The following is a 25,260-nucleotide window of genomic DNA, read 5'->3' on the forward strand; positions in this document are numbered from 1 at the left end:
CCCTCCACCCTCCTCCAGTACGTTCAGTTGCACAAACAAACAAAAGCAGCCACCTACAGCCTTCCAGTCAGGGTGTGATTTGGGAGAAAACCAATACTAATAGGCCCTCTGTAATTCTGACTTAAAACTTTCAATCATGTTGGAGATGGGATTCCACACGGCAACACACTGAGTAGCTCTTGGCTTGACGGATTGAAGGGAGCCTTGAAAAGTTGTTGCCAGAGGCTCAGCACTAAAGGAATCATTTGGGCTCAGTCGCCCAGGACTAATTTCGTTTTTTTAAACAGAATCAAGTAATGAGGTGAATCGGATGTTTAAAAAAAAAAAAAAAGGTTCCCCACCGCTGGACTCTGAGACTGGGGCTGCTGATCTGATGGCTGGTCCTCTTTTTGCCATTTTGATAGTGAAACAAGAAGTCTGGAGCAGTCAACCCTGCTGGGATGGCTACGACCATCACTGCCAAGGTGGTCTGGGCTGGCTATGACCATCACCGTCAAGGTGGTCTGTGACAGCACAACCATCGCTGTCAAGGTGGTGGAAACACTCTTTTCATAGACTCTGTTGACACTGGAGGCCATCAGCTGCTCTGTGGTGTTATGGATCTTTGGGTTTGCATGATTCTGTGCAAAGTAGGATGCCAGTGTTAGACCCTAGAGATCCTCTGGTCCAAGCTAGGGCATCTGAGATGATATTCCTGACATCATCATTTGGTTTTTAACGCTTAGACAGCTGTTCCTCTGCTTCATGAAACTCAGTGGGTCGATATTTAGCTTTTGATCATTCAACTGTGAAATCCATGAGATCAGGAACCAATCTGTTCTTTTTAAGAGTTAGCATTAATTGTTCTCTCCTCGTTTTACATGCACAGTGCCAAGTGGATTGCATGCATATTATGTCATTTAATCTCCATAAGGACCTGTTCCTAATATTATACCCATTTAAAAGCTGAGAAAACTGAGACTTAAAGAGTTAGACTAATATTCCCAGACTTGGTAGGTTCCCCTGTTGTACATCCTTATATAAATTTATTTCTTCTTTGTAGCACTTAGGTGTAATGAATTAACTATTTGTATCTGGAGTCAGCCTACCTAGATTCACGTCCCAGTACAGCTACTCTTTGGCTACATGACTTTGGGCATGTGCTTTCATCTCTCTTTGCCTCAGTTTAAATGTCTGTAAAACCTATGATCATTCGTCTGTAATATGGTGCTGTAACAAAACCCATCTCACAGGAGGCTTTTGTTGTTGTTTTTGAGCAGGGGTGAAAGAGAAATCCTAAACTAGAAAGAAAATAAAACAGTCGAGTCGATCATAAAAATATATATACACTAAAACACACACATATGAAAGCCGTTAATTTACTGAGAAATCACTATGACCACAGCAATCTGAATATTGCATTTAAAAGTTATAGTATAAGCAACTAACATCGAATAGCAGAATGGTTCAACTGAACTAGCACTTGGCAGCTCGTGTAAGCCATCAGTGATCGTTTACTTCCTATTTACCTTTAATAATGATATGCTATGAAAAAAACTTAGCATATGATTATAACCACTTTAAAGGGAAGACTGCTTTTTTTTCTTTTTTTTGAATGGTGTCTGGCTATGTAAACCACTGATAAAAAAACCCCCCCGTATTCAGCCCTGCCTCATCTAATCATGAGGTAAAGCATGTGACAGCCTTAGGACAATGTCTGCCATATAATACGTGTGCAATAAATGTTCGTTGTTATTCCTCACACCCGATGGCATTTTCCTAGTTCACTCTAAGCCTGGCTGCTCTTGTTCAATCTCTTGCACTTAGATTTACATGGCTCCTCTGATGGACCACGTTTCACATCCGATGTAATCGGTAATCCATTGATGCAAATACCACAGTGAACTAACCTGGCAAGGAATCTATATGGGGTGGGAGAGAATAGCTGAGAGTAGATTTGACTCCTAGCCCCTTTGACCTTCCCAGTTCCCAAACAGGGAGATTAGATGAGAGGTTAAATCAGTAATATGACCTTCCAACACTAACATTCCACGGCATGTGATGTGATGCACGTTGTATCGATACATTTATGCTCCAGAAGAGGGGTAGAGTCCCTGGCTTCCATGGCCCCTGGGAAGCTTGCACAGATGGACTTCAAGAGCATCCACAGGGACTTCCCCGGTGGTCCAGTGGTTAAGAATCCACCTTCCAAGGCAGAGGACACCGGTTCGATCCCTGGTCGGGGAACTAAGATTCCACATGCCACGGGGCAACTAAGCCCACGTGCGGCAACTACTGAGCCTGTGCACTCTGGAGCCCACTCGCCACAACTAGAGAGAAGGCTGTGTGCCACAACTAGAGAGAAGCCCACGTGCCACAATGAAGAGCTCGCGTGCTGCAATGAAAGATCCTGCCTGCCGCAACTAAGACTTGACACAGCCAATAAATAAATAAATAAATTCTAAAAATTGTTTCTCGTTAAAAAAAAAAAAGCGTCCACAAATGCCTTGAAAGGCAGGTGAGGTGAAGGTGTGCATATTTGAGGGTTTGGGGTTTCTCTTTTTACTGGGAAGGACTCTTTAGTTTTCGTCAGATTCTCAAGAGTATTTGAGAAGTCTCTCAGAAAAGATTAAGAAGCCTCCACTAACTCTGTGCTTCCCCATTCCCAGATCGGGGACCGCGTCACGGCATTTGTCAATTACAATGCCTGGGCAGAGGTGGTCTGCACACCAGTGGAATTCGTCTACAAGGTCCCAGATGACATGAGCTTCTCCGAGGCCGCTGCGTTCCCTGTGAACTTTGTCACGGCCTACATGATGCTCTTTGAAGTTGCCAACCTGCGAGAAGGGATGTCTGTGCTCGTGCACTCTGCTGGCGGTGGCGTGGTAAGTGGGCTGCTTGTGAGGCCTCCTCCCCAGGGTCAGGATGGAGGAAGTGCAGTGACGCCCAGCTGATGATGAGATTCCTGTGTGAGCTGTGTCCATTCGTAGGGATGAGCGCTATGGTTCTGGTGAAGCTCACATGGATGGTGGAATTTGTACAGAGGATTGCGTGTGGGGTAGGATGAGCCTCAGGGATGGTTTCCCTGGAGTCTGGAAAGGCCTCCAAGATGGCGTGTTAGGACTCAGTGTGTCTCAGAGATGGATTCTGTAGAGAAGCACTCTCATTCTTGGTATCTCAGTGAGCTGTTACGTCAATCGTCGCGAGCCGCTTCGTAAGTCGTGTACTACTAACATTAGCTGCAACACCAAAACGGAGGATGATTTACTTTTCCAATAAGTTGCCACGAATTCGTGACGCTTCCCATAGTAATGGCGCCCTTATTCATTTGTGTTCTGATATATTTTCTTGAGTGGGAGAGAGGTAGACAGAGATTGTCCTAGCACAACAGGAATTACACTTTAACCTAAGTCTACCCATGAGAGTGGCTGCCTACGTGAATGTCATCTGTAAGGTGTGTTTTTGACAAGGGGGGAAATAATGGAAATTAAAATCGCTGCTCTGGAGCTAAGGGATGGCATAGGTTTCTTCCATGGTTTGGATGGCTCTCGGTACCAGTCACTCCATATGTATTGCACAGCTGTCCCGTGGCAAGCACTGTGTTCCCATCGTGGTCTACTGGGGTTGGAGGAGAACTCTTTGAGAGTAGGAGACATTACTCATTAATTCAACAATTATGTATCAAATACATACTATGTCTTGGACTTTATGGGAATAGAGATTAAAAAGAGAAGGTCCAGATACACCATCCAGTATCTGTGTGAGAGGTTCTTGGTGTTGGGGATTCTGTGGTTTGATGAACTCAGAGATGAACTCTTAGGTTAGGTGTATCTTGATGTTTTCACTGGAGGTTCTACTAACATTGATTTTTTTTTTTTTTTTAATCTTGGCTTTCTACAACTACCAAAACCCTACATAGTGTTAAGCACATTTCCGGTTTTCCTTTCCAAGAAGACAAGCTCACATACAAAAATGTGAAGGCAGAGACGTGACACTTTAGGAATGCTTTAAGAGGAGTTCCGTCAATCACTTTAGCAAATTTGCCAATGTCTTTTGACCATGAGTAAAGATACAATAAGAGTTAAAATATCCCTCAGAAAAGAAATGGATTTTGGTGCCACTGAATCTGTTAACAGCAAGCAAGCCATTTAGAATGCTGGCATTTATGAGCTCGGTGCGCTCAGCATACAAAGCATGAGAGACCTGTTTTCATATTATCAACATAAGCGCCAGGCTTTACGATGGGGCTGGACTCAGTTCTGCTGAGAGTCCATGTTGAAACATTGGCACTGATGATGTTTCGTTTCATGTTTTGATTTTGTTTGTTTGTTTGAGTTTGTTCTTGGAACCAAGAGAAATGTATCAGGGACATGGGTCTCACAGAAGAGAAAAAAAGTCTTGGAAAATAACAAAAGTTCTTATCATGCCTTGTTCTAAGCTCACAGACGGTACAACAGCAAGAAATAAAACGTGAAACAGATGAAGGAACTGGGGAGAAGGGACAGTGAGGGTAGGTAACTAAGCTGCCGCATGTAATGCGGGCTTTGATGTGCTAAAGCTTTGTTGAAGGCTCTTGCTTCCTAATAGTGAGTTGTGCAAAGAGAAAAATGACCAGTCACGTGCACTAATGTTCATTTGATGGAAATAAACCAGTTATTAGGAAAACCATAACTAGTACTGGGTTTTAAGACTGGGGGAATCTTTCTCTGTGGTTTCTCATAAGAAATCTATGCTGACAAGCAATGAACATCCATCAACAAAACGGTTATAATAAATGCAATGTCTGTGATGCTTTTCCTTATGGTGTGCTTGTAATGTGGTCCAATAGCACCGAAGTAATGCAACATTTAGCAAAAGCAAATACCCTAGGCCAAGAAGGATGTGGTCTGGCTTAATCCATGGACAGCTGAAGGGTGTGGTTGGACTGCCCAGCTTTCAGGTGGGTGGGTCTCCTTAAATAACATTTTTCCAACCAAGATTTGCTAAGTGGTTTTGCGCACAGAGTTCAAGGTTTCCCTGAGAGGAAAGTTTTTTGGCCAAGTGCATAACCACATACGTGAATGCTTAAGCAAGCTGAGGTGGAATTGACACTGTCTTACAAAACCCAACAAGTTCTAAAGGGAGGACAGACCATTTCACCACCCCACGGTGGAAAGACCAGCGAGTCACCCCAGGGCAGAACTAGACTCCTCCCAAGAAGACAGCCAGCCACAGCTCTCATGATGGGGGGAGCTCCCTGGGGAGTACTTTTTATGCATTATCTGTGATACCCTGGAGAGGTGTGGAGCTGCTTCCCATCACTGTTGGGTAGGTCTGGCGTGGTTGCTGTGGTAGGCAGGATGATTCCCTTCCCCCCACACACACATCCCAGATATCTATGTCCTAATCCCTTACATGGCAAAAGGAATTGTGCAGATGTGATTAAGGAAAGGACCTTGAGATGGAGAGACTATCCTGGATTATCCAGGTGGGTCCGACGTACCCATAAGGGTCCTAAAAGATGGAAGAGGGAGGGAGGAGAGTCAGAAAGAGATTCAGAGATGTTACCCTGCTGGCTTTGATGATGGAGGAAGAGACCGTAAGCCAAGACATGTGGGCAGTCTCTACATGCTGCAAGAGATAAGGAAAGGGATTCTCCCCTGGAGCTTCCAGAAGGAACGCAGCCCTGCTAAAACCTTGATTGTAGCCGAGTGAAACCCATTTTGGGGAATTCCCTGGCGGTTCCGTGGTTAGGACTCTGCGATTCCACTGCAGGGGGCCCGGGTTCTATCCCTGGTCAGGGAACTAAGATTCCACAAGCCATGCAGCGTGGCCAGAAAACAAAAAAACAAAAAACCATTTTGGACTTCTGATCTCCAGAACTGTAATATAATACATCTGTATATAATGTAATACAGATTACATTCTTACTTATCCTATTACAGTAAACTCTAATAGAATAAATTGGTTTTGTTTATTTGCTTTTAGCCATGGACTTGGTAATTTGTTGCAGCAGCAATAGAAAACGAATACAGCCACTTTCTCTGGGCTGCCTCCCTTCCCAGTGTGGAAAGCCCACAGAGGCCTGAAGAAAACACAAGTAACAAGTAACAGAACTAGGATTCACACCCTAATCTGGCTGATTCTAAAATCTATTCTCTTTCCACTTGACAACCCAATCATTCATTCCTTCACTTATTCATTCATTCAACATATATTTGTTCATCTTCTACCTTAGTGCCAACTACAGACATTTCAAAGAGCCAAAGACTATGGCCTGGGTACATGTTTCCTAATTTGATGATGATGACAAAGAAAGTTCAACCTAATTAGGATAAAGTTTCCTAAACTGAGTTCATATAAAGTGTGCAGTTGTAATGGCACCAAGACTTCTGTCTGATTTTTATCAAAGGCTGTGATGGGATATTTGCAGATAGGAAGTGAGAAATGCCACCCTAAACTGTAATATGGAAGGAAACTTTAATGTATTATAGGAAAATAATTCAATCCAGAGCCAGTCACTTTCTCATTGGAACTGCCCAAGTGTCAACACTGCTCTGTCACATCTCTGAAGACATTGTTGATTTCCTCTGACAGTAGCACGGCCAGATGGTGTAAGACAATAACGCCACTAATGAAATCTTTAGAACCTGGTTGAAGATTCCTCACAATCTCATAAAGGAAAAGTAAGAAAATACATAAGCAAGTGGGGCTCTTGTCAGGAACTCCCTTAGAGGGTTTTGCTGCCAATCCCATTAACAAGCTGCCATGGCCTTGAGCATCTTAACTGGGGGTGTGCTCCATTTCTGGAGAATAACCTTACTGTTACTGTGTGGATATTTGCATCCATGTCTGACATCTGATGCTTTCCGGGCTTTCAGAGCCCTTTGACCTTTTTCATCATCTCATCTGAACAGAGAGAACAGAGATGGGCCGCAGATCTTGGAAAGGAAAGCAGAATTTAACTTTCTGACAGAGTTAAATGGCTACTACTCAATTATTAAATTCTATTCATTATGGATGCGGCATTTCCCAGTGTCATTCAGATCACTTCCAAGGAGCTACCAGAGAGGGAGGGCCAGAATCTACAGGGGCGCATCATGAGCCCCGCCCCCCCGACCCTATATAAGGGCTCATGCGTTGGGGGTCCTTCCTGAATGGCTTAACCATACATCATTAACCATACACCATTCTAACACGAACCTGGGAAAGCATGGGGTGGGCAGGAATCCTTAGTGTCGTGGAGGAATGGGACATATTGGAGAGTCACTCCATGTCAGCAGAAAAGACACAGCCATCTGCAAGATCACTACAGGAGAACAGTTTGTTGAAAACAAAACCATTGCTGATCATGAACAGCACCAACATCTACCCAGCTACAAGTCAGCGACCCCCAAATCATGGTTAAGTCTTCTCCAGGTGCCTCACGTTTGAAATCCTGTGATTCATTCCTGCCACATCATAAATGCAGTAAACGTTTGTGAATCAAAAGCTGTTGCAAGCCATTTTTTTATGTTCTAGAAAAGCTATTTTTTGAGCTAACGAGGGCCCCATCATTGAGTTAATCTCAGAAAAAAACTCCTTCCTAGGGATCTTGTGAATTTCAGTCTCGTAAGCAATCTTTGGCGGTCTAGCTCATGCCATCCCGCGTTCTGAATATTCTTCTGAGTTTTCTGTCTGCATCCAGTTGCATTATTAATTGAACGTGGCCTCCTTTTCATGGCCCTGTGGCTGTCTCACCACCCCCCATCATCCCATGGTACAGCTATGCTCAGTCTGTACCCTTCAGCACTCCAACTAGAGGGCGCATGCATGAGATCTCAGAGCTGGAAGGAGACAAAGACACCAAGTTTTGTTGCACACTAGCTGTTGAAAACGTTATTCATCTAGCCCTCATAACAACCCTTCCCGTGGGAGAGTACGTGGCAGTGAAGAGTTCAGATCACGAGCTCTAGAGCCAGACTCCCTGGGCTTAATTCCAGCTCCATCTTCCCAAGCCCTCTAAGGCTCTGTTTCCTCACTTGTAAAGTGGAGTGACATCAGGGCTAGCCTCAGGTGGCACTCATGTACTTGGAGCAGTGCTTGCACGTGATAAACACCCAGCGAAAATGAGCTATCGTAATTTCCCAGATTCAGAATTTCAGTGTTGTTCCCAAGGCTGCAACGTCCATTAGGAGAAAAGCTCAAATGTGAACTTAAAATCCAGGGCCAGGAACTCCCAATCCAGTGCTCTTGAGACTAGCCCACAGCAGTGGCCTCGGAATCGTCTGCACCTCCTCTCCTGTCTTCTGCCTGCCCCACCCTGTGCCCTGGACAAGAGAGTCTTCACTATAGCAAGACCTCCTGGTCCCCAGGGGCCTGCAACGCTAGGAAACAGAACCTCTGAAAATTTAAAGAGGACAAAGTGCCTCTGTCATATCCTTCCTGAATAATCCAAGAGACGAGGATTAACTGCCTCTCGGCATCAGCAGGAAGGGCTGTGGCCTGGGGGCTCCCTGGGAAGGTTAAGACCCTTATTCCATAACTGTTCACCTCAGGTAACAGGTCCTCACCCTCCTAAATGTCAAAGATGCTGCAGAGACGTGTCATGGACCAAGGCCCCACCTCCCTGCTTCCAGAAATCTCTGATGCTGGCCAGTGCATGACTCCTCACAAGTCAGCAATATGCCTTAGGTTAAGAAAGAATATATCTAAAAACATTTCTTCCAAGCTAGGTTGGTCTATGTCCGCAAAAGCCTCACGTGATCTTTATTCTAGTTGCTTTTAACTCCTTGACAGTAAGTCATGACTGAGCCAAAGAAACTGTCTTTATTACAGATATTATAAAGGTTAAATTAGGCCTCTGAGACAGGATTCATTCGCTCAATATTTGTTGAACATATGTATCAGCTCATGAGGGAATAAAAGCTAAAATAGATGGAGTCCAGTAATTTCCATACACTGTCTGTGAGGTAGATACTACTACATCCCCATTTCAACAGAGGAAACTGAGACACAGAGAGGTTAAGTTACTTGCTTCAGGTCACACAACCATGGAGAGGATGAACTGGCATGTGAACTTGGGTCTCTTTGAATACAGAGGCTACGTTTTTAAGTACTGGGAGGCCATGCTCAGAGAAATCGTGCTTCTGCTTAGAATGGAGTGGAATGGATTCCATGCTGTGGGTTTTGTTGGTGAGCTTCCTTCCCGAGGGGCTGAGGACAACCTGGGGTTACTCAGGAGAGCTATCTTCAGGAGGAGGGGAGCATCTTCTGTTGACAAGACCATCCTTTCAAAGAATCAGGCAGATTTAGTGCTGAAGCTGCCCTTGACGTTAACTGTCCAGCTGGAAATAAGCCCTAGGTTGCCATGTCCACGAAGGCGGGGATGGTGCGATCTCTTCATCCCTGTATCCTGAGCACAGAGCCCACTGCCCAGCACACTGGGGTTACCTGATAAATATTTGTAGAGGAAATGGAGGAAGAAAGGGGCCAAAAGGCAGCATTCAAGTTAATTATGAAGACAGTGTAGAACTTAAGGACCCGATTCCAAAGTCAGAGCTGGTTTTCAACCTAGCTTCTCTATTTGCCAGGTGAGAGACCTTGAACAAGCACTTTAACTTCATTGGATCTTGTTTCTTCATCTGTTAAAAATGGGTATAATACCTATCTCAGTTTTTGTATGGTGTTTTAAAAGATGATTATGGGGGCTTCCCTGGTGGCGCAGTGGTTAAGAATCTGCCTGCCAACGCAGGGCAGGGGACACGGGTTCGAGCTCTGGTCCGGCAAGGTCCCACATGCCATGGAACAACTGAGCCCGTGTGCCATACAACTACTGAGCCTGTGCTCTAGAGCCCGCGAGCCACAACTACTGAGCCCACGTGCCACAGCTACTGAGCACGCGCGCCTAGAGCCCATGCTCCGCAACAGGAGAAGCCATCGCAATGAGCCCACGCACCGCAACTAGAGAAAGCCCGCGCGCAGCAATGAAGGCCCAACGCAGCCAAAAATAAATTAATTAATTAATTTAAAAAGAAAGAGGATTATGGAACGGCCTTTGCAAGCTAGCTGGCATAGAGGAAACTCAAGTGTCAGCTGCTGTTATTACTATTACTATTATCATCATATTATTATCTATCTGGTTAGAAAATATTACTCACTGCCACTCTGGCACTTATAGCCAGAAGCAAGAGAGCAGCAAATAGGACAGTCAGTTGGCGGCTGGTTGTTGGAACTTGGAGCAAGGGGCAGATAAAGCCGACCTCAGCATCCTTTGTTTATCTTCCCTGACAGGAGGCTGCACAATGGTCTCATGAATTAGTGGGGTTGTCACATAAGCCCCTTTTCAAACATCACTTCCCTAAAACACCTAAGACATAATTAGACTTTAAGAAGATTTACCTCTGTAGTTCCAGGCCTTGGACATGTGCCAAGAACTCCAAATACAGACTAGACTTTGCTGAGTTTATATAACCCCAGGGACCTGCCCACTTCCCCAGCAACACACCCAAAAGGCCACAGTTGCTTTTCAGAATATTACTGCCCATATTAGGATGAAAACAAATCAATTCAGCTGGGAAAGAATGAGATGTGTAGCAAGAAGCAGCCTCGTCTGTTCTCATGGGTACCCACCAGGCTATCAGCCATGGTCCTGGGTACTCTACCCACCCCGGCCAGCCACTGGTCCCTCTGATGGTGTCCATCCTGCAGCTCACAGCTCACTCCATGAGAAACTCAACAGAATCCCCACTCCTCCCCTGTTCAAAACGTGTTCAGGCTTCTCAGCGGTATGACCTGATATACAGATGAACATTCAACCCCACCTCTCCTCATGCAACCTGCAGTCCTCCTCCCACTCCGCCTCCCCATTCTTCCCACCCACCCCCACCAAGCTTGGTCATTATTCCCCTCCCTCCCCACCCCCAGCCCGTCTCTGTCTCTCATCTCTCTTTGCTTGGCTCTCTTTCTATCTCTTTGTCTATCTTTCTGTCCGTTTCTCGGACTGTATCTCTATCTCTTGCTCCTTTCTTTCTCTTCCTCTGTACCTTTCTCTTCTTCCCTCTCTCTTCTTTCTCTCCTTCCTCCCTTGCTTTTATCTTTTTTCTCTTTCCTTCCGTCCTTCCTTCTTCCTTCCTTCCTTTCTCTTGTTCTCTCTCTCCCCCCTTCGCCCTCCCTTCCTTCCTTCCTTCCTCCTTCCTTTCTTCCTCCCTCCTTCCCTCCCTCCTCTCTCTCTTTCTTTCTTCATGTATCTAGTATGAGCCCTGAGGATAACTGCGTTAGTCTCTGGGTATATAAGAATGAGCACCATAAGCCTGATCCCACCATCCTGAAGCCTGCAGTCTTGTGACTATAATACATATTTACCAGGGACACATGAATCATCGATGACAGTGGTGATAGGTACTAAGGGGGGAGGAGATGGTGCTGTGACTGTAGCACAAGGGACCTAAGCACCTGGTCTAGGGAATCAGAGATGACTGTATGAGGAACTAAACTTAGAACTGGTATTTAAGGATGAGGAGGTGGAAAGAGTGAAGGGAGGAGGGAAGGAGGTTATGAGAATGGGCAATAATGTGGATCTGGGTCCATTCAAGAAACTGACCAGAGTGTGGCAAGAGAGGAGAATAGAGACAAAAGGGGACAGTGAGGGAGTGGCAGATGAATAACCACATAGCAGCCACGGTGGCAATTTTATCCTTATCCTTATCCTAAAAGCCATGCGGAAATATAAGAGGGTTTTGAGCAGAGACTTAACTCATGGTTGACATTTTTATAAGATCCTGTGTTGCTGAAGGGTGAATAGATTGGAGCAGGTCAGTGTGGAAGCTGGGTGATTGAGGGATGGCTATGTTCTTCAACTTCTCTCATTAGAGCAAATACAGTCCTGGATGCCTGAATGCCAGATATTCAGGCATCCAGGACTCTATCCTTTGGTCTGACAGCATCACAGTGCAACCCTGGATAAGCCCTTTCCCATCTTGTGCCTTAGGTTTTTCTGTAAAACAAGGTAGACCAGATGTTTCTTCTGTAAAATGATATAGAGCCAATGGTTTCCAAGGCCCTGTCCACCTTCCTTGGTGATCCTGTGCTTTCTTGTGATGCTGCCAGTCTTTACCTCCTAGATGAAAACCTCCTTACCTATCACTCTCCTCACCTGCACCAACTCCCCCCACCATGATCCCCTTCTTTAAATTTTTAGAGTCAAGAGAGATAGTTAACCGTTGTGAAGCATTCAGTCTTTGGAACAGACTTCCTGAGTTTGCATCCTGATTTCTCTGGCTTATTACTCAGCTGTGCTTTCGTTTCCTCATGTATAGTTATTATACTTATCTCATAGTATTAGGAGGCTTGAATGAATCAATATGTGTAAAACATTTAAACAGTGCCTGAACCTAATAAGCACTCAAAAAAATGTTACCTAATAAAACTCGTGGATGCTGTGATGTGCCATCTAGTGCGCCCTTCAGGACTGAGGTACTCATTTCCCCGAGATGGCAGGAGCACTGGCTACTGATGACTCATGGCTGTAACCCTCCCCAGTAATAGTCCTCAGCGGAAGGGAGCAGCCTTGCTCAAGGTTTCTGCCCCTTGCTGGGGCAGCCCCCATCGAATCACTGTTGAATGCACGGCTACAGAAGCCCAGTCCCCTTGCCTCAACAGAGATAGCTCTGAAGGGCTAGCCCATCTTTGGAGCTCCTTATGGGACCGATTAGAGCATCTCTTGCAGCTGCACCACAGCTCTACCTCTCTGTCTGCCCAGCTCTGCTTCCCTCACTGCTCTGCAGATGCTGTTCCTGGGAGTACTTCCCAATAAACATTCTGCATGCAGGTCTCCACTCAGAGTCCTTTTCCAGAGAACCTGGCCTACGACAATTATTGTGATGACCATTACGATTACCGTCACCATATCTGTAGCCCATGCAAACCTGCTTGCCTACCTGGTCCATTCGTCGAATTTCCAATGACGGCCATCACTTAGACCTTGCTTCCCAGCCCTATGCTTAGTTCTGGAAGCTTATCTTCTTTTTTCTGAGAATCATTCCTGTTGTCTAGAAGTCTGCTGAGTGCCCAGAAGAAGCTAATTAGTGCTAATGGGTTGAATAAGTGTGTGGACGAGGGAGCTGGTGAATACTTGCTTTTTCCTAAACCGTTTGGGCTCCACTTGATTAATAAACCCAGGATATATGCCAGACAAAACATCGGAATAACTTCACAATATGGCCCTGAGCTGGGTAAACTGGGCCCTGGGCTTGAGTCTCCTATGGTGGGGTTTGCTTTCAGTATCAAGAAGAGAGAAATAAAGCTATTCTGGGCTCAGCTTAAAGAAGAGGAGCTCAAATAAAAGATTAAAGGTGTATTTCTCTTTATTTCGACAAGCTACTAAACCCTCAGGACCTTGGTTTCCTCATCTTCATAATGAGGATGAAAGTGTTGATATGAATAGTCAGTGAGTTAATTCATATGGAACTGTGGTTTTCCTTGGGTCCCACGCCAGACCTACTATGGAATCAGAAACTCTGGGATGGAAGCCAACAATCTGTTTTAACAAGTCCACCAGGAGACTGCAATGCGTGGTCAAGTTTGAGAAGCAGTGAGGCAGAGATCTTCCAGCAGAGCCTGACACTCAGAAGCTCACGAGGAATTAGATGCCATTGTCATTTGTGTGGCAGAGCTCTGTAATGGGCGATGCACAGGAAATGTCACGCATTAAAGGATGTATTAGTATTCATTTCTACCTTCTGTGTGAGTATACGTTAGTTTAGGTTTATTAGGGCACAGAGGCTTAGATTCCTTGAAATCCGAGCTTCAGCAATTTACTGGATGATCTTAACCAAGGTGCTTCATCTAAGTCTCAATTTCCTTGTGTATAAAATTCACATCAGAACGAATGCTTTGTTAATGGTTTGAGATAATGGTTAACTTTTAAATCCACATAGCTCACTCCAGGTTTGCGACTGCTCCAGGTCTGAGACTGCTCCTAAGCTTGCTGTGTAGGTAATGAGATAACAGAATCCTTAACACGATGCCAGCTCCAAGTGACGGCACAGTAAATGGTGCCTGCGATCCTGTGCAAATCATGCCCTACCTCAGAGAGAAGAAGTAATGGAATAATTATCCTGCACGCATTTTTGTGTTTGCTAATAAAAGCAGATGTGCAACCCAGCTTATTGTATGAGAAGGAGGGAGTTCCTCATAAAATGGTACCCATCTGTGTCACAGGGGAATGAATGGTTATTTTCAAAATCTCACAGCTGTGAACTCTTCCACTTTTGAGCTTTTCTCATGCCCAGCCTCTCGGGCCACGTGTCCAGCTGGTGGAAGGGCTGACTTCTTGATAGAGGAGGAAGTTTGTGGTCCGAGAATGTCAGGAACACACTTTAGTGTAAAGCGACAAGAGAAACAACCCACGAGGAGTACTTGGACACACTAAGGATGCTGTTTATCCTCCTCGGGTTCGTTGCTTACTTTGTGTCCGTAAAATCTGTCTGGCATTCACATCCTGTTCCTCCACCTGGAGCAGGCATTCAGTTTTGTGTGCATCAGAAAACATACAGACGGGAGGTTCTGACCAAATACACAGCCACTTAGGAAGGAATATGTCTCCTCATGTGGTTAGGTTAGGTTAGCCCTCTGGCCTTGGCAGACGTGGGTTCAAATCCTGGCCCTCTATTTGCTGATTGTACAACCTGGGGCACATTTCTTAACTTTTCCAAGTCTCATTCTTCTCGTTTGTAAAATGAGAAAACTCATTTAATGTATACGAGTAGTCAACACAGCACATGACACCCACTCCGCTATTTTTAACTGTACTACCGGCAATGGTGTTAGACCGTCCGGCGTGGATTTAAGGAGACAGATATTCGAATTACATAGGCACTCTTGTTTTTGCACTTTTTTTCTGCCCTGTCCATCCTCAGGTTAAATTGGGTTTGCGATAACTTCAGTCTCAAACCTGGAGTGAGCTAGATGGATTTAAAAGTTAACCGTTAACTCAAAGCCCTCCTGCATGACAATGACATATTTCCCCAGCACTTCTAAACGCACATATGTAGCTCTGACGTCAGTCGGCGGCGCCCTTTTTATTCCCTCCTTGACAGACTGTCACCCCCACCAACGGTGGTGGTCTTGGGGGCAGCGGAGGGGCACACGGCTGCCTCCTGTTCTCTCTGATAGATGTCCGGGCCACGGTCACTCTGTGCCAGGTGTACAGGGATGCCGTGAATGTCAGCGAGCTGACAGCAAGTCCCATCGGGCCATCGGCCTGTCTCCTGAACACCATGCTTTTTAGAGCTGGAGCTTCACTGTTCTGACAAGGAGACGACTTGCTTGGTGACTGGTAGAGCCTGGAGGCTGCTTCCTTGGGAGGTAACAGTCTTGGGCTCAGCCTAGGGTTGGGATGAGGTGTCAAAATAAGAGTCCCAAGTAGTTCAAGGACAAGTCTGGACTCCACTTTTTTGGAAAGCAGTAGTGGTACCCAAGACTGTCCATCGGGGGACGCTATCAAGGCCTTTCAAAATCAGGCTGGTCACTCTTTTCCAAGGGGAGACTCTGAAAACTCTTCCTGGGGCTGAATAAACCTGAGGGTCTGTTGACACAGAGCAAGATATACAGATGCCCATTTTGTGGAGACGAAGATGCGTAAGGCCTCGGGAAGACTCCTCAGTCTCTGGAGGAGACAGATAAGCAACTGCATACATGAACTAGAGTTTGGAGTCTGCACTAATAAAAGCACTGGAAGCATTTGGGAGAAAGAGGGGCTAATTCTTTATGGGGGAGGGATGATATGTCAGCAGAATTCTCACGGACAAATAGTTTTTCAGGTTGCCAGGAAACACAGCACAAAAGCCCAAGGGAAGTATGGAGTTGCAAGTACCCAGTAGGCAATGACAAGTGAGGAAGGAAGACAGGGCTGCATCATGTGGTCCCTGATCCGCCTGCGTGTGAGGGCGGCTTCACAAGACTCTTCCCCCTTTCCGTACTCTTGGCACAACTATTTGAATTTTATTCATAACTCTTTGAATAGATAAAACTGATGGATGAATGAGGTCTAAGATAATACCTAGTAGCAATTTTTTAAAAATTTAATTGTAAAATTCCAATTTTTCAAATTCTGTGAAATACATATGTATATATATGGATTTAAGCATGGGAATGTATGTGTTGCTTAATTTTTTAAAACCATGGTGCCAAGTGCCTTGCTCTCATTATTTTACGTGTGCTTACACCAACCCCATGTAGTATACACCATTATCATCAAGCCACTCCAGGCAGTATATACCATTATCATCAAGCCACTTTGAGATTCAGGACATGGAGGCTTGCGGAAGCGAAGCTCATGACCCGAAGCCACGTGGCTGGCAAAGATGGAGACAGAATTCACGCTCAGATGGGCCCTTCTCAAAGCCCGTGTTTTAAACCACGAAGGCAGGTCAGGAAACGAGGAAGGAGACGGCGGGATCCATCTGCTCAGGCTTTCTGCCTACTCAGCTATTTTTGGAACATTGAAGCGACCTTGCTACAAGCTGTCTTTTCCAATGGTGTGTGGGGTCACACTGGCCTCTGAGGAGCCAGGCGGGCAGTGGAAGAGCAGTAGTGAAGCTTGTGGGGCGGTGGCGGGCAGGGGAGTTGGTGGTGCTATGCACCAGGCCAGCTTAGACGGGTGGGTACCCTCCTCCCCCCGTTCTCCGGAGCCGTAACAGAAGGTCAATCCCAGTAGGGTTGCCAGATTTAGCAAAATACAGATTTTATCTGGCAATCCTTCCTTCCCAGGGGCCCCTGAGCCCTCCCACAAAAAGTTCTAAACCTTTCAGGGAACTAATTACACTAGTGAGGCTGAACTCCTGGATTTGAGATGATTAAGAGATGCATCCAGGCAGGAATGCATTAAGGAGGGCAAATATTTTAAGCCCCAAGAGAAGTGACTGAAAGGAGCCCTGTTCTCTAGAGCCCATCCCCGTGATGAGAAAGTGGCTACGTGCTCAATGCCAAGACTGGGACTCCCCTTCCCAGGGCGAAGCAGAGGGCAACTTTACTGCCACTAACCCCCTGCCCCATGCTGCTCAGGGCTCTTCCCCAGCCCCGCAGCCCCAGGACAAGGGAGGAGACAGGAGAGGAGACTTCCTCTGCCAGAAAGTACATGAGGCAGGTGGGGGACCCTATTCCTTCACGCAACAGACCTTTATTAAGCACGTACTATGTGCCAGGCAGCATGCTAGATGTCTAGAATACAGTGGTAAATAAGGGAGATAGGCACACAGCCAAAGATCAAACAAATATATGCACGTATAGACATATTATATATATACACACACAGACATACATATACATATATATGCATATGCATATCTATTACAGGATATATACACGGAAAGGATCAAGATGCTATCATAGAGAATAAACAGGGAGGAAGACACACTGCAGATTGAATCATCAAAGATGACCTCACCGAGTGGGTGACATTTAAGCAGAAACAAGGTGGTAATTATGTGAAAAGCAAGAAAGAAGTCCACTGCAGGCTTAAGGAAACGGCGAACACCCGAGGCAGGAATTGCTGATGGTATTAACTCATTGGAAGAGGATTATTCTTGTCTAATCAGAGTTGCCTCGCTGAGATCTAACCTGTTACCCACTAGGCTTTGCGGCAGACGCCCCGGCTGCCCAGCCATACCCACCCCCTCCATCTCTGAGGTCAGCATGGTCCCAGTTCAGGCCAGCAGATTCCTGCAGCTCTCTGCCTGAGGTCATTTTTTCTGGTTTGCAACTTCGCCCTTGCTTGGGGCAAGGTGGAAGTGTCTGGGAGTTCACGCCCCCCAGAAGCATCCTCAGCAAATGAGTGACAGGACTTGCGGGGATAAATACCTGAGCTTCCTCCCCCAGGTGGGAGAATCAGCAGGTGTGTCCTACATGGCTCCTCAGAAGGTCCCCACTAGAGACGCGCTCCAGCTGTTCACTGCGGTGAGCCGTTTTATAGGTTCCTAGGCTTTCCTTCCTCTCCTGACTTAACTACCGTACTCCTTCATCTTACTTCCTGGGATCAATTTCCAAATAAACCATATGCACACGAATCTTCATCCGAGGGTGTAGTTTGGGGGAAGCCCAAACCTTCTGAACAAGTTATTCATGACCAGCCAAAGATGAACTCAAGCATCCCTCCCCATCATTTCCTGCCCACCCACCTCGTCATCTCCAGCCATGCCCATCTGTCCATCTTCCCCTTGCAACCACGCACGTTTCAACCCTGCAGCCTTTGCTAGCTCCTCTTATTTCTCCTCCTGGAAAATTCCTATTCATCATTTAAATGTCACTTCCCTTTGGAAGCCTTTCTTGCCCTTTCATCTCTACACCCTCAACATTGTGAATATTTCCTAACCATTCAAAATAATGATGTTAAAGAATGTTTCACAGTTGTATTACTGATAATGCCTTCACCAGACTGCATTCATCCATTCATCCATCCATCCAACCATCCACTCATCACCCACCTCCACATGCCAGACACTAGCATGCTACAGTTGTCCTCGGGTCTTCCTGTCTACATCTTGAGGTCAGAGTGGGTCTTGGGCATCTCTCTGCTTCTAGCACATAGCACAGGGTCCATGTGGAGTGGGTGCTGGACAATTGTTGGATCAAATTAAATTGATGAACTTCACCTGTTCCAGGCAGACAGCATCTGTGCAATGATAGTGAGGTTCTTGATTACACAGAGAAGGATACATTTATTAAGTATGTGGAATTAACAGATGAGTATGTTATCAAATTTGAACCACACGTAGACACCATTTCATTCCTTAAGATAGCTTGCAAGCTATTAAGTCAGGAGCCATGTTTGATTTCCCAATACCAACATGTATTCTTCAAAGCCAAAATGACCATCGGCAGGCTCTACTTTATCAGTCTGTGGACCACAAGGTCTGGAACTCCTGCGTTGCCTCCCAGATCTTCTCTTTAGAACTATACTAAGCTGTTTGACCTTATAATTTATACTGGTAGGGTTGCCATATAAAATACAGGATGTAACCCTACCTACTGGCAATGTCTGGCAGGGACATGTATACACTACCAAACGTAAAATGGACAGCTGGTGGGAAGCAGCCGCATAGCACAGGGAGATCAGCTCGGTGCTTTGTGACCACCTAGAGGGGTGGGATAGGCAGGGTGGGAGGGAGGGAGACGCAAGAGGGAAGAGATATGGGAACATATGTATATATATGACTGATTCACTTTGTTATAAAGCAGAAACTAACACACCATTGTAAAGCAATTATACTCCAATAAAGATGTAAAATAAATAAATAAATAAATAAAAAGAAATAATCAAGGAGACAGTCAAACAGGCGGCCAGTCCGTATTCAAACATTGAGCATCTATTGTCTGTCTAACAATGTGCTAGACACAAAATACTCAGTAGCAGATAAAACAGATTTAGACCCTGCCGCCTGAAACTCACAGTCAAAGATCTACGCTCAAAGATGTTCACTGAAATATGGCATATAATAGTACAGCGTTATAATTTCCTCTAAGATAGGGATTCGGTAAAAGGAATTATAGTATATCACACAACAGAATATTCCCCAGCCATTCGAGATAATGATGTTAAAGAATGTTTCACAACCCATGAACGTGTTCACAATGTAAGCTTAGAAAGAAAAAAAATAATCAGGGTACATAGTGGGTTATTTGGTGTGATTCCAACTCTGTGGACAACCAAATATTGATCTATACGTGTCAGGAAACTACTGGAACAAAAGGAGCCAAAGTATGTAGTGTCTTTATCTCTGAGGTATGGCACGATGGTTGACACGTTTATCATTTTCTGTATCTTCCCCGTTTCATTCTTTACAAGGGACACGAACATGTGTTGCTTTGTAGTAATATATTTTTTAAAGAGCTCAGTAAAGATCAGAGTAGACCTTCCACTGCACAACGTGCAACTGCATTCTCTCATCTGTCGAGAGAGCTTACTAATGTGATCAGCTTGTGCTGTGCTTCAGGAAGTAATAGCTTCTGTCTTTTCCAGAGCTTTTTGGGAATGAGGAAGCGGTTAGGAAACTCTGGGCCTGTGAGTGCTGTACTTGTATGAGCTCTTTCGTTGACTGCAGCCTGTAAATATTTAGTGGCCAGAAGCCGTGGGTGCTGGAGAGGCGGCAGGGGGCCAAAAGCCAAACGTTCCCCTGCTCCCGTTGTCCCCCAGGCTTCCCTCGTTTAAACCTGCAGCCCTTGATGGTGCTGTCCTACTGCTGGACCAGTGACGCACCTGAGACCTTGGCAGTGAGCCACCCGTGTGTACAGTTGAATTTTGCTGCAGCTGAGGCTACATATCCTGTATCCATCAGAGTGTGGACACAAGAGAGCTCTGACATTCACCACAGCACGTGACACGACTTGCTATGAGTGACAGGAGCAGCTTAAATTGAACCTGTTGCCTAAGGAAGATCTCCTATTTACTGGGCCATGAAAGAAATTTGTCTCATGCATACATGTGAAAAGAGCCTGGTCAGGCCACTTGAGTCAGCTGGTGAAACCAAGGAAACGGTGGAATGACCGTCATTGCCCTTACGGAGACTATGAGATATTGCTGTGCTGTGGTTGTGAATAGCCATGTCATCCTCCCTGCCTTTTTAGCGTTATCTTGATCTTTTTGATCCATTCAAGTATACTACTCAAAATTCTGTTTTATGAAAGTAGGCTGCAAACACAGAAATATCTAGAACTGCTAGTGCTCAACTGGAGGGAGATGGTCCCACTTTGCCACAATGAAGAGGATTTTCACCCTACAGGCCATTGTCCACTGGACCATAGTTTCATCTGCCAAAAAGAAGGGTTAAACAGATTGAACATGGTCGGGCTGGAAAAAAGAAGACTCAGGGTGCGGGAGCAATCTTGGAACTCTCAACAGAGTAGTAAGAAGGAGTGTGAGACACACAAGTCTATTGCTTAGTGTGTCATACCTCCTAGGAGCAAACTCTACAGGGGGACCACCCAGAACAATACAAATAAACCCTTCAGAGCCATCACAGTTGCCCCCAGATAGAACGGGCTAACTTGGGAGGTAATGAACCTCTGTCTCCATTTCATGAGTTTTCATCCTGGGAATATACAGGAGGGAGCTGGGTTAGGCTTCCTACACCAGGTAGGAGGATGGAGCGAATGATTCAGGAAGATTTTTAGCTCTTAAAGTCTCCAAAGCTCCTCAGGTTGCTGCCTTCTTGTCCCAATGTGTTGCTGCCTGGTTGGAGATGCTGCAGAAATAGGAGACGAAGTCCTTAACTACCATACTAGCTGGTGCCAGACAGGATGCCCAGCCCCTTACAGGGTCACAGCCTTCACTCCTCACACCTGCCTTGAGGAGGACACCACTACCACACATGCATGAGAGATTCGGGTTCTGAGCACTCACGGGACTTGCGCAATTCCAGATGGCTAGTGAGTGTGGTCAGGGGTACCCCACAGGTGATCTGTGTCCAGAGTCAGTGCATGGCACTGATTTATGTCCATGGCACATACATTTTCACTGAATAGAACAATAAATAAACATGTAAAATTTATGGGACAGGAAAAGGATACCACAAAAGGAACAGGGTATTCCCTTACTGAGAAGTGTCAAAGGAGGAAAAAAATGCGAAGAGATTTTCATTCATTCATTCATCCATTACCACATTTTATGAACACTTTCTGCATGCCTGTTGCTGTGCCGGGGGCTCCAGATAAAGAGGTGATTCAAGGCATGGTGTTGGAGCTGGTGGTGTCAGTGTCTAACCAAGGGAGATGGCTTGATAAATAATATTAAGAGTGAAATAACTGTACACTTGTTGCCTTTACAAAGAAAGTCAGTGACCTTTGAAACGCAGGACAAAGATTTGGGAAGTGAGCTGCTCTTTTCTTAAAGAGAGCAGGTCTGAGGATGGAGAGGTAGAAAAGGTCGAGCAGACGGGGCTAAACATCCCCGTGGGAATTCTTCTCTGGAGACGCCACACTTCTGCTCCCTACAGGACCGCATGTGAAGCATCCCATGCCACCCTCCAGCTGGGATGGGCTCTGCACCACAGCCTGGTTCAGAACCTCAGCCGAGGGATTTGAAATCACAGAAAGGGTCCAGATGCCTGATCCCTGAGAGCTGGCAGGGGGAGCAGGGATTTGAGAGTCTGAGTGTTTTGTAGCCAGGGCAGGGCATTTCCTATGAAGTTGTCGATCATATCCGAAGGGTGCTGAAACCAAGGTCAGGCTCTTGGTTCTGTCAAGAGGCCTGATTAACGAGGTACCTGCAACAAACAGGGACACTCAGCAGAAGGCGCGAAGCCAGACTGCTGAGCTGTGAGTCACCATCCCAAGCAGGGAAACTTGCTGCCTGCCAGGCACCGTTACACGTCGGCTTCACAGATCCCCGTGGTTATGGTGCAGACAGTGCAGTAGAAGGGCAAGGAAGTGAGCTTGTACTGCCTGAGCCCCTGCTCGGTGCTTGGCGCCATGCGGAGCTTTCTCTCTCCGTGTCTGTTTAGCACATATAGGTAGGTATTATCATCCCAACGTTAGCGATCAGGCTGCCAGTTGAGAATAACTGGGCTATAGCCCCCCAGGTGGTGAGTGGTAGATCAAGGGTCAAAATCCAAGTCTCACGGATGCCTGTCCGTTTGCCCTCCTCTCCCAGCCACCCTATTTGTTCCTTTCCGTGACTTGATATAAGGGTGGCCACACAGTAATAGGTGTGGGCGCTCAGTCTGCCCAGGGCACTTCTACTTTATGCGTGTTGAGTGAGCAAAGTTAATAATAGCATCCCACCCCCCGCTCTCAAAGCGTATCCCAATTTAGATGGTAAATTATACGCTCAGCCTACCTAACAAGTTTTTGGTTGAAATAGACGCATTTATCAAAACCACAGCTCCAAACTGTGAGTACAAGTTGTAATTTGGCTGGAAACCTGCATCCGGCATCCCACTGTGCAAAAGTAATCATCCAGGAAACATATCCAGGTTCACCGCATGGAAGGCAGCCAGCCTGGAAGTGGCTCTGACCCACCACGATTTACAGTCCTGGGAAGGGGCCTTTGCCACCTGGTAACCTGGACTGGCTCCCTGGCCAAGATTCCAGCCACGTGGTTCCTGGAGTCCAGTTCTTAGGCAGTGTGGGAGGCTCTGGGCTCTGGCTTGTCCTGTGGCCACCCGTGGTCTCTGTTGGAAAATAGTCCCGATGAAAGACACAGACTGAGTATGATTCCCACGAGGGCTGGTTAGCAGAGTTACCATGTGCAGTTGGGCGGGCTGTACACTGCACAAAAGCACTCAACCCCTGGGGCAAACGCGAGGGATGCTGTTTTGTATTCCTTTCTGAGACGGTCAGTCAGATGCGGCCACAGGAGGGGACAGAGGAAGGCTCAGGAAAACGAAGGTTATTATACTCTGCAGCCCTAGAGGCAGGAGGCACACCATGTAGGGCCACCTGGGAAGGAAGCCAGGGCGCTCAGCAGGCACAAGACAGGAGGAGCTGGGGGCGGTACTTAGGCTCTGACCTTTATTGGGGTTTCTGTGGGAAAGGCAAGGCAGGGCAGGGTGGACAGACAGCTGAGGATTGGCGATTCTGAATAATTTCAGTGGTGGTTGGGCTATAGGGACCGTCTCTACATGCCTGGTACCCGGCCCTGGGAGGGATAAGGCAGAAGGGTGTTGCCTCCAGGAGTGAACGGACCAGATGGAGGAGGGAGGGCTCTGGATTACTTAGTTTGTGCGTCACAGATTGCCAGTCGCTCCCGGGGGAGCCCTTTGTTACTGAATTGGTGAGCCCAGGGAGGGACTGTCTCTCCCCAGCCAGAAAGGTTCTTAAGATGTCAAAACATCATATGATACAGAGAAAACTTAAAATATTTACAATACACATGCCCACACTCTGGTTGCCAAGACTCACAGCTGTGCCTGCCGGGAGGTAGGGGAGAGGGGAGTGGTGACCCTGAATTGAACCCTTCTACCTCGGCTCCCTGCCCTGCAGTTGACAATCATTAAGTCCCAGAGCACGTGGGGAAAAGCTGCTTGACCTGGAACCAGGAGGCGGAAGTTCGTAACACAGCATGCACGTTCTTGAGGGTAAGAATTGCAGAAGGGCCCTAAAATTTACTGGGCTTCTGCTCTCTGCCTGGCACTGGACTGAGTACTCTAGTCTGTCTGCATGTGAACTTCAACACTTTGGCGTCCTTAGCCCTTTCTCCATTTTATAAATGAGACCACTGAGACGCAGAGAGGTGAAATATCTTTCCAAAGTCACACAGCCCATCCGTGGGGTAGCGAGGTTTCCAATTCAGGTTTGCCCGACTCAAAAGATGCTCAACATTACTGACCATCAGGGAAATTCAAATCAAAACCGCAATGAGATAAGACCTCACACCTGTTGGATGGTTATTATCAAAAAGACAAAAGATAACGAGTGTCGGCAAGAAGGTGGAGAGGGGCTTCCCTGGTGGTGCAGTGGTTAAGAATCCGCCTGCCAATGCAAGCGACACAGGTTCGATCCCTGGTCTAGGAAGATCCCACATGCCGCGGAGCAACTAAGCCCGTGCACCACAGCTACTAAGCCTGGGCTCTAGAGCCTGCAAGCCACAACCACTGAGCCCGTGTGCCACAACTACTGAAGCCCCCATGCCTAGAGCCCGTGCTCCACAACAAGAGTAGCCACCACGATGAGAAGCCCGTGCACCGCAATGAAGAGTAGCCCCTGCTTGCTGCAACTAGAGAAAGCCCACGCGTAGCAACGAAGACCCAATGCAGCCAAAAGGTAAATAAATTAAAATTTTTTAAAAAAGGAAGGTGGAGAAAAGGGAATCCTTGTACACTGTTGGTGGGAATGTAAATTGTTGTAGCCGCGGTGGAAAACAGTATGGAGTTTCCTCAAAAAATTAAAAATTTCACTACCATATGATCTAGCAATCGCACTTCTGGGTATACATAAATGAACTGAAATCAAGATCTTGAGGAGATATCTGTACCCCTATGTTCATTGCAGCATTACTTACAATAGCCAAGACATCGAAACAACCTAAATGTCCATTGACAGGTGAATGGCTGAACAGAATGTGGTATAGGTGATGAAATATTCTGCCTTAAAAAAAAAGAAGGAAATCCTGCCCTTTGCTACAACATGGATGAACTTGGAGGACAGTACACTAAGTAAAATAAGCCAGACACAGAAGAACAAACACTGCCTGATCTCGCTTCTATCAGGAATCTAAAATAGTCAAACTCAATAGAAGCAGGGAGTAGGATGGTGGTTACAAGGGGCTGGGGGCAGGGTGGAGAATGGGGGAGGTGCTAGTCAAAGGGGCAGAGTTTAGTTATACAGGAT

At 46.3% G+C, this 25,260-nt stretch overlaps 1 protein-coding gene across 1 annotated transcript in view; it reads left to right on the forward strand.

Annotated features, from left to right (window-relative positions):
• VAT1L (vesicle amine transport 1 like) overlaps positions 1–25,260 on the forward strand; it is a gene marked incomplete at both ends in the record, with an annotated part of 145,874 nt that overhangs the window by 25,677 nt on the left and 94,937 nt on the right. The window contains one exon of the mRNA XM_082677527.1: positions 2,649–2,864. Within this exon, the coding sequence (XP_082533653.1) occupies positions 2,649–2,864 (216 nt within the window). The remainder of the gene's footprint in view (positions 1–2,648; positions 2,865–25,260) is intronic.

This window comes from Grampus griseus (assembly GCF_964374135.1).
Source record: "Grampus griseus genome assembly, chromosome: 19".
NCBI lineage: Eukaryota > Metazoa > Chordata > Mammalia > Artiodactyla > Delphinidae > Grampus > Grampus griseus.